This window comes from Pistacia vera, unplaced genomic scaffold, assembly GCF_008641045.1.
Source record: "Pistacia vera cultivar Batoury unplaced genomic scaffold, PisVer_v2 Contig84, whole genome shotgun sequence".
NCBI lineage: Eukaryota > Viridiplantae > Streptophyta > Magnoliopsida > Sapindales > Anacardiaceae > Pistacia > Pistacia vera.
Genome location: NW_022196712.1, coordinates 294,077 through 309,244, shown reverse-complemented (window position 1 = coordinate 309,244; position 15,168 = coordinate 294,077). Strand labels below are relative to the sequence as shown.

General features: G+C 34.5%; 2 protein-coding genes and 1 long non-coding RNA gene across 3 annotated transcripts; all 3 read right to left on the bottom strand.

Annotated features, from left to right (window-relative positions):
• Window positions 1-5: 5 nt before the first annotated feature.
• LOC116118251 lies at window positions 6-500 on the bottom strand. The gene is made up of 3 exons (XR_004126128.1): window positions 424-500; window positions 197-284; window positions 6-96 (listed from the first exon to the last, which is right to left on the bottom strand). It is a non-coding gene; the product is annotated as an uncharacterized LOC116118251 (long non-coding RNA).
• Window positions 501-773: 273 nt separating this feature from the next.
• Window positions 774-2,043, bottom strand: LOC116118239. Its single transcript, XM_031404200.1, has 5 exons — window positions 1,959-2,043; window positions 1,573-1,636; window positions 1,138-1,286; window positions 920-1,047; window positions 774-840 (listed from the first exon to the last, which is right to left on the bottom strand). The coding sequence occupies exons 2-5, from the start codon at window positions 1,592-1,594 to the stop codon at window positions 774-776; spliced, it is 366 nt and encodes a 121-aa protein (XP_031260060.1). The 5' UTR covers window positions 1,595-1,636; window positions 1,959-2,043.
• Window positions 2,044-2,411: 368 nt separating this feature from the next.
• Window positions 2,412-15,030, bottom strand: LOC116118238 (protein MON2 homolog). Its single transcript, XM_031404199.1, has 30 exons — window positions 14,813-15,030; window positions 14,438-14,623; window positions 14,089-14,178; window positions 13,217-13,290; window positions 12,936-13,091; window positions 12,612-12,732; window positions 12,092-12,147; window positions 11,134-11,188; window positions 10,977-11,033; window positions 10,787-10,888; window positions 9,030-9,110; window positions 8,827-8,879; window positions 7,704-7,773; window positions 7,364-7,465; window positions 6,083-6,146; window positions 5,648-5,796; window positions 5,430-5,557; window positions 5,293-5,350; window positions 4,934-5,031; window positions 4,707-4,791; window positions 4,541-4,606; window positions 4,401-4,460; window positions 4,136-4,216; window positions 3,712-3,790; window positions 3,391-3,434; window positions 3,131-3,308; window positions 2,965-3,077; window positions 2,823-2,875; window positions 2,624-2,672; window positions 2,412-2,474 (listed from the first exon to the last, which is right to left on the bottom strand). The coding sequence occupies exons 1-30, from the start codon at window positions 14,915-14,917 to the stop codon at window positions 2,412-2,414; spliced, it is 2,676 nt and encodes an 891-aa protein (XP_031260059.1). The 5' UTR covers window positions 14,918-15,030.
• Between the last annotated feature and the right edge of the window lie 138 nt (window positions 15,031-15,168).

Here is a 15,168-nt window from a genome sequence, read left to right as displayed (position 1 = left end):
GAGACAATTGTTAAGAGTAAGCAAACATACCAAAACCCAAGATGGACCTAATACATTGTGTAATCGATGAGCAATATTGAAGAGAGTCCTTAAGGCCTGATTTGCAATAATAATCAGAATTACCAGACATCTGGAATAGATCCATTCCGATAAGTAAAAAGATAGCAGAATATGATCAAAAAACCAAACTCAATACCTGCACATTTTTGGGAGTAAGGACAATGTTATCCTTCTGATCTACCAATGATTCTGATCGCTTTGGCCCAGGAGATTGTGACAAACTACTGAAATCTCAAGTTTAAGCCAGAATTCAGCATAGTTAAATCAATAAATTTTTTAAATTTCAATGACCAAGGAAGCAAATTCTTAGAGAAATAGAAAGCTCCACAACATGTTTTCGCAGGGCGTTTTTTAACTTAATACCTTCTTCTGTCTGCTTCATTGGGAAAACTGATAGTAAATTTGCAAAGGGAAGCCAAATATGAGTTTAAAGGTTCTACAGCATGGAGAACCCCACATGCCTGTCGAAAATTTATAGAAATAATTATCAGATAAGGTATTAATAGCATTCAGTGGCATAAAAAACAAAAGCTAATATTGCAAATCAGTTGTTGTTAACCACGATACAAAGAAAAGAAATAATTTACTTTTACCAGCCAAATAAAATTATCCATATCAGTAGGGATCTTAATTTCCAAGTTGAGTTGAGTTTAGCGATAAAAAACAAGAAAAAATTTGGCAGTCATGATCATAGTCTGAATCATTGTCAAGATTTAGTTCACCTGAGTGAATGCCTGATATCCCTTCAATATCTCCAGTATAATAGCCTCTCCTTGTGACCTTCCAAGTTGACTCCAGGTCAGATAGAATGGTATGTGTGTGTGTACAGAACATAGTATGAAAGTAAAACTCTACAAACCTTGACAAAATAAGAGACAAAGCATCAAGTATGGTCAACCACAAAGAATCAACCATTGAGATGCAAAGAACTGCAGTCTTCCCGGTGCACTTAGGCAAAGGATCATAGTCACATCTAGGGGATTCAAGCTGCAACCGAAAAAAGAAACAGATTTGATGAAAAGCATCCTAAAATATGATATGTTACCTAAAGAATTATAAGGAAAAGTATGCATATACCTCCCCTGCATCAACTGCTTCATCTGTCAATGTAGCTACAGTAAAGACAACACCCAACAAACCTTCAATTGCTAAAGTTATTGCATGGGCCTCACTAGCAACCAAGACCGCAGCATTGGACGCATCATTATCAAGGCTCCACTCAATCCCTGAAGGAATTACAAGCTGTAAATTTCTATGGTCATCAAGAATTGAGTTCGAGTCCAAAAAATAAGAAATGGTTAACAATTTATGCATTACAATTCAAACAAGAAGATTCGCCATGGCAGTGTATCCTGTCATCTCAAAAACAACTTTCGTTTTTTTCTCTTTTTTTAAAATAATTTTCAATATCCTATTCATGGACAATGAATAAAGGAAACAGACCAGTGAAACTAAATATTAATAAGACTTGCAGTTATAAGTTTAAGTCTAGAAAATTCAAGAAATAATTACCTTTAGCTTTGCTACTAAACATCCCTGCAACAGCTGCCAGGCTCTCCTCACTGGTCTCTTGAAACTGATTTATAGAACAATTTTATTTGGTAAGAAACACAGAATGTAAACTAATAAAAAATGTCAAAAGTTTTACACATATAACAAGACCAGACGTCCCCAAATAGAATCAACAAATTTTAGGGGTAAGAAAAGATAAAGGTATACAGAAAACAGCACATTAATTGAACAGTATATCAAACAAGGAAATAAAGTCACACTCAAATGTATTTATTTTAGTTACAATTTTAAATCTTCACAAGAAAAAAACAAAAAAAAAATGTTTTATTGAGTAGCAGTGGCTTGAGTGCAAAAAGTTCATCCATAGATTATAAAATTACAACTACCTACTCAACCAAGAGATGCAAAATCCTCTCTACCAACTAACTTAGTTTCATCTTTTTTCCTTTTTCTCCAAAGGGAATAGTTGTCTCTGCCCCTGAAATCTAATCATAAAAAAACTGGAGCAAGATAAGCTTGTGTTTAGATCCATGTGATAAGCACTTTAATTAAATTCAACTGTGCATGTAAGGGCTGCGTTGGAGTTCAAATATTACTGTCAGGTCTTTCCTATTAGCTTTGCTAAATGAAAGCCATAAGGCGTATAAATGGATGGAGACATGTATGCAATAGACAGATTGTTAGAGAGAGAAAAACTATACAGCAGGGGTACTAAAAAGTACATCCATTATACATACAAAACACAATATAAACTTAAAAAGTACATCCATTATACATACAAAACATAATGTCAAGAAACATAATAATATGGGTACTCAAAAGCTGCTATATCTGAGATCTTACACGTAGAGGCAGTCTGCAGGTATACTGGAAAGACCATCATTCATGATGACACGAAGGCTCTACAGCAGAACAGTTAGGTCAGATTAGATTTACAAAACAGACCCAACCACTATATATATATAGATATCACCATAAAAGAGAGAGAGAGAAGAAGGAGAAAGGGTAAATTCTGTATTTCCAGAGAAAATCTCAGTAAGGTCTTACTGACCTGGAATCCCAAGGTGACAAGGTCCTTCTCCGATGCATCCGCAACAGACCTAAAAGAAAGAAAAGAAACAAGGAGACTCAAAAAAAATAAAAATAAAAATAAAAAAAATAAGAAAATACACCATAGGTAGTCATCCTTCAACCTCCCCACTCTTACAAGCAAAAAACCTGTAAAAAATATAATCATGTGAACGACAAACCTCAACATTTCAAGTATATTTGACCAACTATAGTGCAATTTTTCTCCACATCTCTGCAGGGAAAAAGGAGAAGAAATAATGTAAGTGCAGGTTGAGAATCAAGAGATTAAAATGAAATTTATATACAATCAGTGCATATTACCTCCAAAATATGCAGAAGAATTTTCAAGGTTCCAGCTCGGACATCAGTGCTTTGAGTAGAAAAATAAAGAACCCTTAGTGGAGATATAACAGCACACTCAAGCGATCTCAACTCTGCCTGCATCGTTTCAACCTACAGAAAGAGAGAGAGCAGAATCAACACCTACTGTCTAAAGAATATGGGGCCTTCCATCCACAAAAAAAGGTGAAAGTTCTCACTTCTTTAGAGGGGCCATGAGATAGCGCATTATTCTGGAACTGTTCCGAACCTAACACTGCACATATCGATTGATCTAGTGCATCAAGTGCTATATTTCGTAAATGGTGACTAGAATTATCAGCAAGCTGCATCATTTTACTCTGACGTCAAGAAAAATTAAATGGCACTAGCATTTTGCATAATAGTATAAATATAGATTATGATCACCTCAAGAAAGTGGCCAACAACTTCATCCCACAAAGGCTCTACCCCTGCAATAGGAGGATTGCAGAATGAAGCAAACAAGAAAATATTAACTCAGACCATAACAAGCTTATATGACATTATACCAAACCTATATATAATAATAACATATATAAATACTAAATTTAATACAATTATATTTCAATAAACTTGTGCACAATCAATCACACAACATACTGTGAAGATTATTGACAAGGACAGATATCATTCTGTCCACTGAAAAGCTGATGCTTCCAATTTTTTGAGTTGATGTTGGTCCAAAACTACTTGAAGTTGAAACCATGCATTGATGTGACAGCTGCCGTAGTGCAGAGAGTAGGGCTTTAACTGCAGATATGTGCATCAATGCTGAGCTCTCAAACAGCTTCACAGACCAACAAAAAACACTAAGGTTAGAACGTTATGCTCATATTGGAGTATAACACATGCAATTTTTATAGCAAAAAAAATAAAGTGCCTTTATGTTGTAAAGAACAGGAAGCATGCAAATGATGCAGAAACGCATTTGGAAAGTTCTTTGACAAGTTAATTCTGAGAAAGGTTCTGAAAACCATGAATTTCCAAACATTATAGTGAACAATTTCTTCCTAACAGAAGGGACCAACACAGGGAAAACATTATATTGAGCTTCATTCTGAAAGGATTTGCACAAACATAGAACAGCTTCTACTTGTTCGTTACCAAACAAAACTAAAACTACTTATACTACCTGAGAATTCAAAGAAGAGAGAATATTGAAGTCGCTGTAGTGGCCCGAAGATTCCCGTGTAAGCTTCGCTGTGGAGACTTCCTATAGATATAAAAACACTATAATTGTAGACTTTTATGACAATACTATCCAAAAGCCTGTTTAGTCATTTGTATGTTTACATATAACATGCATAAAATCTTTACAAGGGAATCATCATTCTAGTAAGGATAGATTTAATCCAACCTGCAGAACACTCTTTTGGGAAGCTGTTTCTAGAAATTACCTGTGTGGTGGCATGAGGAGAATGGATAGCTCGGTCCAGAGCAGCCAAGGTTTCCAATACCTATGTTTATTTGCAAGAACAATTTTAAGTGCTGAACTTTGTCTACTTTAGAGACAATTGTTAAGAGTAAGCAAACATACCAAAACCCAAGATGGACCTAATACATTGTGTAATCGATGAGCAATATTGAAGAGAGTCCTTAAGGCCTGATTTGCAATAATAATCAGAATTACCAGACATCCAGAATAGATCCATTCCAATAAGTAAAAAGATAGCAGAATATGATCAAAAAACCAAACTCAATACCTGCACATTTTTGGGAGTAAGGACAATGTTATCCTTCTGATCTACCAATGATTCTGATCGCTTTGGCCCAGGAGATTGTGACAAACTACTGAAATCTCAAGTTTAAGCCAGAATTCAGCATAGTTAAATCAATAAATTTTTTAAATTTCAATGACCAAGGAAGCAAATTCTTAGAGAAATAGAAAGCTCCACAACATGTTTTCGCAGGGCGTTTTTTAACTTAATACCTTCTTCTGTCTGCTTCATTGGGAAAACTGATAGTAAATTTGCAAAGGGAAGCCAAATATGAGTTTAAAGGTTCTACGGCATGGAGAACCCCACATGCCTGTCGAAAATTTATAGAAATAATTATCAGATAAGGTATTAATAGCATTCAGTGGCATAAAAAACAAAAGCTAATATTGCAAATCAGTTGTTGTTAACCACGATACAAAGAAAAGAAATAATTTACTTTTAACAGCCAAATAAAATTATCCATATCAGTAGGGATCTTAATTTCCAAGTTGAGTTGAGTTTAGAGATAAAAAACAACAAAAAATTTGGCAGTCATGATCATAGTCTGAATCATTGTCAAGATTTAGGTCACCTGAGTGAATGCCTGGTATCCCTTCAATATCTCCAGTATAATAGCCTCTCCTTGTGACCTTCCAAGTTGACTCCAGGTCAGATAGAATGGTATGTGTGTGTGTACAGAACATAGTATGAAAGTAAAACTCTACAAACCTTGACAAAATAAGAGACAAAGCATCAAGTATGGTCAACCACAAAGAATCAACCATTGAGATGCAAAGAACTGCAGTCTTCCCGGTGCACTTAGGCAAAGGATCATAGTCACATCTAGGGGATTCAAGCTGCAACCGAAAAAAGAAACAGATTTGATGAAAAGCATCCTAAAATATGATATGTTACCTAAAGAATTATAAGGAAAAGTATGCATATACCTCCCCTGCATCAACTGCTTCATCTGTCAATGTAGCTACAGTAAAGACAACACCCAACAAACCTTCAATTGCTAAAGTTATTGCATGGGCCTCACTAGCAACCAAGACCGCAGCATTGGACGCATCATTATCAAGGCTCCACTCAATCCCTGAAGGAATTACAAGCTGTAAATTTCTATGGTCATCAAGAATTGAGTTCGAGTCCAAAAAATAAGAAATGGTTAACAATTTATGCATTACAATTCAAACAAGAAGATTCGCCATGGCAGTGTATCCTGTCATCTCAAAAACAACTTTCGTTTTTTTCTCTTTTTTTAAAATAATTTTCAATATCCTATTCATGGACAATGACTAAAGGAAACAGACCAGTGAAACTAAATATTAATAAGACTTGCAGTTATAAGTTTAAGTCTAGAAAATTCAAGAAATAATTACCTTTAGCTTTGCTACTAAACATCCCTGCAACAGCTGCCAGGCTCTCCTCACTGGTCTCTTGAAACTGATTTATAGAACAATTTTATTTGGTAAGAAACACAGAATGTAAACTAATAAAAAATGTCAAAAGTTTTACACATATAACAAGACCAGACGTCCCCAAACAGAATCAACAAATTTTAGGGGTAAGAAAAGATAAAAGTATACAGAAAACAGCACATTAATTGAACAGTATATCAAACAAGGAAATAAAGTCACACTCAAATGTATTTATTTTAGTTACAATTTTAAATCTTCACAAAAAAAAAAAATGTTTTATTGAGTAGCAGTGGCTTGAGTGCAAAAAGTTCATCCATAGATTATAAAATTACAACTACCTACTCAACCAAGAGATGCAAAATCCTCTCTACCAACTAACTTAGTTTCATCTTTTTTCCTTTTTCTCCAAAGGGAATAGTTGTCTCTGCCCCTGAAATCTAATCATCATGCAACACATGATCTAAGGGTTTACTTTAACAAAATAAGGAAAACAGAAAAGACATCTTACACAATAAATGAAAATAAAACCAAATCAAAGGTGCATCTTAGACCAGATGGAGCACTAAATCTTCAAACAAGGAACACACTAGCAACTAGCATACAAGGAACAAGATCCTAAACAATCAGAATCCACCAAGATTGGCAGTCCAGAAAGTGCTTTCAGAGAGGAACAAGAACACCAAAACCTATTAACAAGAAAGGATATGTCATATTGGAAAATATTATACTACAACCTACAGCATCATAACCATGTCATCGAGCTCTCAACTTTGTATGTTGCAGGTCAGATCAACAATGGAAGTGTAAATACTAAAATGCAGATCATATTTTTAATATCAAGAAACTGTAAAACATGCAATAATATAGGGCCCCTTTGGTTCACTATTATTATCCTATCCTATTCCATTATCCTATCCTAAAAACCCAAAAATGCATTTGTTTCAATATTCTCAAAATCCAATTCTACTTTATTCAACTCTCAAAACATTAATAATTACCTTTCTCGTAAAGATAACCTAACTTTACTTTTTCCAAAATACTTTTCTAAAAAACATCAGAATAGTAAACCAAATGGAGCCAAAATGCCTCCACAAAAGGACTATAAACTATGACCTATTACTAAGGCAAGGATGTGTGATGCACAAACACACACTGCTAAAACTATATCAACCTCTGCCAAAGCAAACACAGAAATAACAATAAGGCTAGAAGAAATGAATATAAGCAGAAACATAATTCAACCTGTACACTTGAAACAACTCGAGCAAGAGCTTTGACCATACCCTCCACAACATTTGTGTTCTTGGGATGCCTACAAGGTAGATGGAAAACATTTTTAAACATCTTATAACTAGATCACAAAAGTTAACTTCATTTCAGAATGAAGAATTTAATCAAAGCCAAAATTGACCAAGAGATTAGCAAACTGCAGCAGCAATGAAATAAGTAGCACATAAAACCCAACTCTTCAATTCTGAGTGCAACTTAATTTAATATATATAACCATAAATTTAGGTGATAAGAAAATGCAGATCATCCATCNGGCTAGAAGAAATGAATATAAGCAGAAACATAATTCAACCTGTACACTTGAAACAACTCGAGCAAGAGCTTTGACCATACCCTCCACAACATTTGTGTTCTTGGGATGCCTACAAGGTAGATGGAAAACATTTTTAAACATCTTATAACTAGATCACAAAAGTTAACTTCATTTCAGAATGAAGAATTTAATCAAAGCCAAAATTGACCAAGAGATTAGCAAACTGCAGCCGCAATGAAATAAGTAACACATAAAACCCAACTCTTCAATTCTGAGTGCAACTTAATTTAATATATATAACCATAAATTTAGGTGATAAGAAAATGCAGATCATCCATCATATCCTCTATAGCATGAAGTAAATAGTGCAAGTCATATCATCAAAATCCTCCAATTCATCATTTAAAAGTAACTTTACCTTGTCACATACACATCTTTGCTATACTTTCTAAATTGAATTTTTTTTTTAAGTCTTGACACACTATACAGCTCTTAAGAAGTCATATGCAGATTTCTTTACATTCAAGTTGCTCCTGAAGCTCTTATCTTAACCTTGTTTGGGTAACAATTCAAGAAAAATTGAATTGGGATCTCTTCCACAAGGACAGTCTAAACCAGAGGCCATTGCAACCCTCAATAATTTCAGTTCCAAAAGGATATTCTTTAAGTTAAATTTAAATGTCCTTTCAAAGAAGATCTTTGGAACTGAATTGTTAAGATGACTGTAAAATAAACAGGTCTGGGAAAGAGTATAAGGATTAGACAGTCCAGAATACTTCTCAACGAGCTGCAGTTCTTATGCTGCTGACCATGCTACATCAGTTTAGGTATTTCTCTAGTAACACAGCAACTATTTACAAGTTTGTGAAAGCACTTATTTCTAAGGCTAGAGCTTTCTACCCTTTTATATTGCCTGAGTCAAATAAATATTTAAAGCAGAATGGTGCTAACAAAAAGACTTCATGTCCATAAGCTGGTTAGATAATTTTATAATTACTAAATACTCAAAGGGCTTACTGTTCAACGCTGTTTATTTTTCATTTTGTTCCGCTAATCTAATGAAGTATTACATTGTTTGCAGAAGAGAAAGGGAAAACTTTACAAGAAAGTGTGCCACATATGGTAAAAAAGTAAACATTCATTCCAGAGCCAGCAAACTTACATATCAAAGTTCTGGAAAAGAATTCGCAATGTTCGTGCCTCCACACAAAATCCCTGTAAAGCTCCAACAACTCTTTTTTCACATAAAAATTTGGGAAACTAAAACTAATATTTCTAGGGAAGCTACTGAATAATCACTCTTAGTTTTCTATGAACAATAATGAAGAACAGTTAAGATAGCAGCAACTAGATTGTTCAGATTACCCTTAAGACCTCAAGAACTAGAATGCGATGCCACAATGGCAGATCAAGAAAAGTAACCTTCACTAACATACTAAGGAAAACCTGCATAAGAAAATAACTGTTGTTGAATTAGTAATGGAATAACACATGAAGCAGCATTATGTTGAACAGAACAACAAGGATAAGAGTCCCAGAATTATATCCTGATCCAAAACTAGAAGACTTAAACTCAATAATAAACAATAAATGTGGCTCTATAACACAGTATCAGAAAGCTGTCAATAGAAAAAGCAAATGCCACACTATAGAAATATAAGCTACCTTATTTGATTCCGAAGTTTAGCAAATTTGGAGGCAGACCTATTGTTCACAAGAGGAGTATGTATAATGTATGTATGTATATAACATAAAACAACAATTTTTCCTTGTTATAATTATATCCTTTTTTAGATTCTATCTTGTTTTGCCCCTTTGCACCATGTTCTACAGAAAACAGTGTGACTAAGATCATATTCTGCTCAGCAGTGGAGGAAATTTCTATCAATACCCCCTAATTGTTGCTCAATGTAAAAGAGGAGAGGGACCATACTCAAACTATGAGGACTACTACCACTGAACCAGGAAAAGAAAAGACCACCACAAAGAATGTTCATGAGATCATTTTTTTGAGACTACAAAGACCCTCATCTTTCCACACCTCCTGAGTCATTCCTTGTCTCCACAGAAACAAGCCAAAAAGAATTAATTAACTAGTGCACATCAAACAGATGCCATAGCAGGGCATCTAATTTCCTTTATGTCCCAGTATTAATTGTTAGAGCCGTTAACAAATATCATAAATCATGTCAGCAGTGAATGCATAGAGCCATTGGCTACCACATTTTCTTAGAAGAGTCCATGTTGGAGAACAATCTATGGCAACATCCTTCTCAATTAAGAAACGTCTTGAAACGTAGCATAAACATTCAAGCATTTTTAGTTAACTAGGAGCCACAATGCAACTTATAAGAGGGTAAAATCAGTCTGAATTTGCATTGTAACCTTCTTCTCACTTTGTAGGAAAAGAAAAGAAAAATATTTAAAAAAAAAAAAAAAAAAGCCCACACTCAAACTGGACCATGTCAGCTAGAATATAAACAAAATAATGTGATTTATGCAGTTTGATAAATACCATTTAGAAAAATAGTATCATTTACAATAATTTAGAAAAACAAAATCAAATAACACCATTTCTGATAATTTAGAAAAATAATATGATGCGAATCAACCAAAAACAATCCAGTAAAACATTCCAATAATCATCACACAAACAAGAGTATTCAGAATTGACTGAAATGTATTGATATATTGATGAACAGAGCACAATTCACAAGAATTTAAGATAGTGATAATAAGGAAAACAGTAAAATTAAGGGTACTAGCAGTTCGAGGAGCTAGTGACCTCCCAAAAGATAACCCAAAATTACTGATCCCTTTTACATGGTTTTTAGAATCCACGTGGCAGATTTCCTTTTAACTAACTCCTCTCTCAATTCCCCTTACTGCCCCTTCCTTGCTTCTTGTTGTAAATCTGGGTTATAGGAGGTCTATCATAATATAATCTCTAGAATCTTTAATGAAGCAAACAACTTTCAAGCTTAAGGACTAAATGACAAAAACCTAAATAATAAACTCAGAAGTTAAGAATACAGAAATATTAAAGCAATGCATTCGCTTTTTTCCTAAAACTCTGTCAAATGTCAATTAAAGGGTGAAAGTACAAAGACAATTAAACATACCTCACATTCAGTAATAAGTGATGAACTGTAAAGCCTGATAATATGAGCAACTGACCGCAAGACCAGACGTCGAAAATAAGGCTCCCCTGCTTCCCCTTCAACCTGAAGAAAATTAAATACAACATAGCTTACATAAACAACCCAATGAACGATAGAGGTAATCTGCATTATATATTTATCAATAAGTTACCTCAGCATTGGTCCTCAGTGAAGTCATTATAAGAGAACAAATCTGGTGACGTAGAACCTGTAGAATTTCCACAAAAACTTTACAACTATAAAAGTTTTACTAGCTTGCTTATACAAAATGTAAAAGAACTGTCATAGTCACAAATTTATGTAATCACCTGTTCGTAGGAAACTAACATTCTGAAAGCAAACACATAATTGGAGAGAACGAACCTGCCAAATGCAAGCATTGAGAAATACGTAAATATCTATTCGAACACCATAATTGAATTAGGCAGCAGAACACCTAAAAAGAACAAACGTAATCCTTGAATTTCACCTATCATGGCATTAATAACAGAACACAATCACCCAAATAGTCTGTTTTGTGAACAGCTAATTTTCTTCAAAAGTAAAAATGTACCTAAACCTACTAGTCTATAAAGCCCTTCTTAATGGGAAGGAGTTTTGGGTAAATTTTTTAATATTTTAATCAGGGAGGATTTGATATCTATTGTAAGTAACACAGGTTTTTTTGGCCTGTCTTTGTATAGGGTAAATGGTCTTCCTCAGACATTTTTCTTCAATGTAGTATGCCAGTCCATACTTGCATCTCCTTTAGATCATTACTAATGCAACATCTTCAGTTTCATATCAAAAAATTAATTTAACGAAGATAATGGAAGAAGCAAACAAATATGCAAGAAAGAGTAGTTAACGAAGCAAGATTTAAACTTCCATATGATGATTATACCTCTTTAGTTTCACCACAGCCATTTTTCTGGCAAGTATCTTGCATTTATTTATTTTTAAATCATTATTATAAGAAACTATATATTTTGTATTAATCATGAAAATGAAATGATGTTACCTAAATGGCATAGGAGACCACTATGAGAACAAAAACCAACGGAGGTTAACTGCCAATCCAAAGACATCTAGAACAACCATGTGAAGTAGCACCTCAAACAAAAATTATGTCTACACAAATTAACAAGTACTTCTTCCCAGTTAAGATGCATCAAAGAAAAAAGAAAACTCTTGGAACCAGTTCCTAAATTTCTGTCACAATCTCTTGCATCGGCAAATGACAAGTAAATTAAAAGTAAAATTTAAGTGATAAAAAAGATTTCTCACTCAAGTATATCCAGCGCAAATGTTCGTTGAAGAGAATTGACATGTAACCAAGTTGCCTGTAAGGTAAAAGCAACATGTTATTGGTCAATATGAAATAGAGGGGAAAACTAAGGGTTTGTTTGATATAGAAGTTAAATAGAGTTTTTCGTTTCCGGAAACAAGAGAAACAAGAAATAATATGAGTATGTGTTTGATTGAAATGGGGTGGAATATCTATTAAAACAATTTTAGCATACAATCCTAAAAACTAATGTGAAATCATAAAACAAAAAAAGTCATTTTCTCAGTTTTTTGTAGCTTTTAACCTAAAAATGGATTTTGAAAAATATATCAAACACATTTTCAAATATTAAAAATATAAAGATACAACTAAATTATTTTGAATTGTATCTTAGTTTTTTTGAAATTGTTTTCTCGTTACAAACCAAGCACGCACAAAAAACTCAAAAATAATCCATAACGATGAAATCACAATTAATATCCAGCTAACACCATTTAATAGTTTCAATTTAGAACATACAGATCCACCTGCAGCAAGAGCTGTCAGGTCTTCAAGCAATCGAAGCCCAATCTTTCCAACATTCGTTTGGGTCTCCCTCATCAATGATGGCCCTCCAGAAGTAAATTCATGATCCAATGACCTGTTCAAGCTTAAGTAAGATAAATTGATGTACTTGATTGCACATCATTGAGGCAACCTACAAATTTTAACATATAGTATAACATACTAATAAGATAATCATGCATAAAAGTTCATACATGTAGGCATGCACATATTCCTTAATATTGAGTAGACAACACACAGTAGCACAAAAGTTTAAGAATAGACTCAGAAAAATCATACTCTGAATGATTCATACTGCGATTAACATCGCCAGTAACTGAACTGGTTCGAGAGAGGTGACCTCCAGAACCAAACTTCCCCACAGGAAGAGACTCAACTTGAACCACATGATCAAAAATCAAGGCTACTGCTTGTCTGAAGGTAGCTGCAGCAGTACTGGAAAAATTATGAAAGAGATTAGAGTGAGGTAACATCTCTATAATAATGCCAAAGATGATTAAATATGCAGTATTAGAAGAAACAGTCAATTAAGTATACTGTAATCCAAGAATTTAACATACTTCCGCACACTGTCAGAAGATCTGCTGTTTTCAAGAAGCCGAAGACAGATACCAAGTGCTTGAGCCATATTGTCCTGAAATTAATAGAATGGGCAACAGAACAAGTCAACAAAACTTGAAACAAGAAGTAAAAATGCAAAGCATGGAACAGGAAATGTAACCGTGTAACCAGTATGCTTTAATTATTTAGGGCGGATATACACCTCACAAAGCAACATCTCATTGGATGTTCATGCAAAGGAACAAGCAAGGAATTTGTAAATGCTAACTATGTTGAGCCACTTGTGCCCTGTAAACAATGTGTTCACAACTAAATTTGGGAAGATTGTCATCTCAGGTTCATCTTGTAGATTACAGGTGAAATGCCATTAATCTGCCACCTTTGTTTAGCATTGTCAAATCAAATTGGCTACATAACTAATGTGATTGAAATGGTTTTAGAGGCCAGGAAATGCCAAAAAATTTATACAAGATTCTATAAGTCTAAATGCTACTAGCCTCAACCATCCTTTCTTTCTTTGTTTTTTAATCGTGAATAATCATGCTATATATCTAGCTATTTTCTACTTCCAGAAGATTCATCATAAATCATCTTGCCAGTAATCTGCCACCTTTGTTTTGCTCAACATATACCCCATGATCCACAAGTTGATATGAGATTCGAGAACTCTAGCTTAACCATATGGCTAACAATCACAAATGAATCAAAAATGCTGCAAGACATTCCAAGGAGCTACCACGTTCTTCACTAAAAATATTTTAGTTTTAATAACCTTAATTCCCATCTGCTTATAGGCTACTACAACAGCGATACACTTAGCAGACACGTCTAGTTAACACTAAATGAAAATAAACTTATGATCAATAGCTACCTCATTTTCAGGAAATAAACGTGATTGAAATATTATCAATATCGTCTGCAAAGTCTTCAGTTGAACACTCTCATCTGCCATTTCAGCATGCTGCGAGGAAGAGACTACATGTAAGATTTCAAGAGCAGATGCCTAAATTTCATTTAAGTAATAAATTGTCATGACAGACATGCAAGCACCATTTCTTCTAAACGGCACAAAATTTTATATAGATGGCGACAAAGAATATTTCACATTAGAGCGAAAAGGCTGGAGATCTCTAATTAAACTCACAACGTAGCATAATAAACCCAATTAATAAATCATGCCAGCTCCACATCAACATTCCGAAAAAAGGCAATAAACTTACATTTTTTAACGTAGAAAAAATCTCCTTTAGAGCCGACTGAGAAACCGCATCATGAGATATAAGCTTCTGTATACAAGAAAGTCCAATAACACTAAGTTTCACGGTTCTAACTTCACAAGCCATTAAAAAAATCCGTAGTATATCTTCATTCTGCGCCAGCTCACTTGGACTCGACACTGATCGAAGCTGCAATGTTGTATACACCACGAAACACAACATACAACGTCACATTGATATTCAAATTACAATACCATCGAAATTTTATTCAATTTTGAAAGTAAATCTAAAATCAAGTCAATTTAGTCACGTGCAGTTACGCAGCTGAGACAAGAGTAGGTAATTCAGTGATATTTAAAAAGAAAAGTGAATTGAGACCTTTAATATAGCGTGTTCTGCGCCGTCCTTGACGGCTGGATAGCGACGGCGAGCTTCGGCGGAAAGAGCGCGAAGATCAGATTCAAGAACGGCCATCAAAGCCATGGCTGAAGTTGAAGCTCTCTCAGATCTCGTGAGAGAGAAAATTGTTGAGTTGGATCTTGTGCCGAGCGCCCGAGGGAGAGGGAGAGGGAGAGGGCAGGGGATCTGCTGGGAGATGGGAGGGTGCGAGGCACGTGCGAGGACATGTGTGAAAATGAGAGACGAGGCATTAGTTGGTGGGCTTATATGTTGTAGCCCATTTTAAAATGATCTTGGGCTTGTAATGTTTTGGGTTCGGCTCTCTGGATTACTTC

Coding starts and splice junctions, on each gene's coding strand:
- LOC116118239 (XM_031404200.1), bottom strand. CDS start 1,594: ATGTTTAGTAGCAAAGCTAAAG. Junction 1,287..1,572: donor GTTTAGTAGCAAAGCTAAAG/GTAATTATTTCT, acceptor TAATTCCTTCAG/GGATTGAGTGGAGCCTTGAT. Junction 841..919: donor TTGTCTCTTATTTTGTCAAG/GTTTGTAGAGTT, acceptor TCAACTTGGAAG/GTCACAAGGAGAGGCTATTA.
- LOC116118238 (XM_031404199.1), bottom strand. CDS start 14,917: ATGGCTTTGATGGCCGTTCTTGAATCTGATCTTCGCGCTCTTTCCGCC. Junction 5,032..5,292: donor GATACCAGGCATTCACTCAG/GTGACCTAAATC, acceptor AATTTTCGACAG/GCATGTGGGGTTCTCCATGC. Junction 4,792..4,933: donor AATGAAGCAGACAGAAGAAG/GTATTAAGTTAA, acceptor AGATTTCAGTAG/TTTGTCACAATCTCCTGGGC.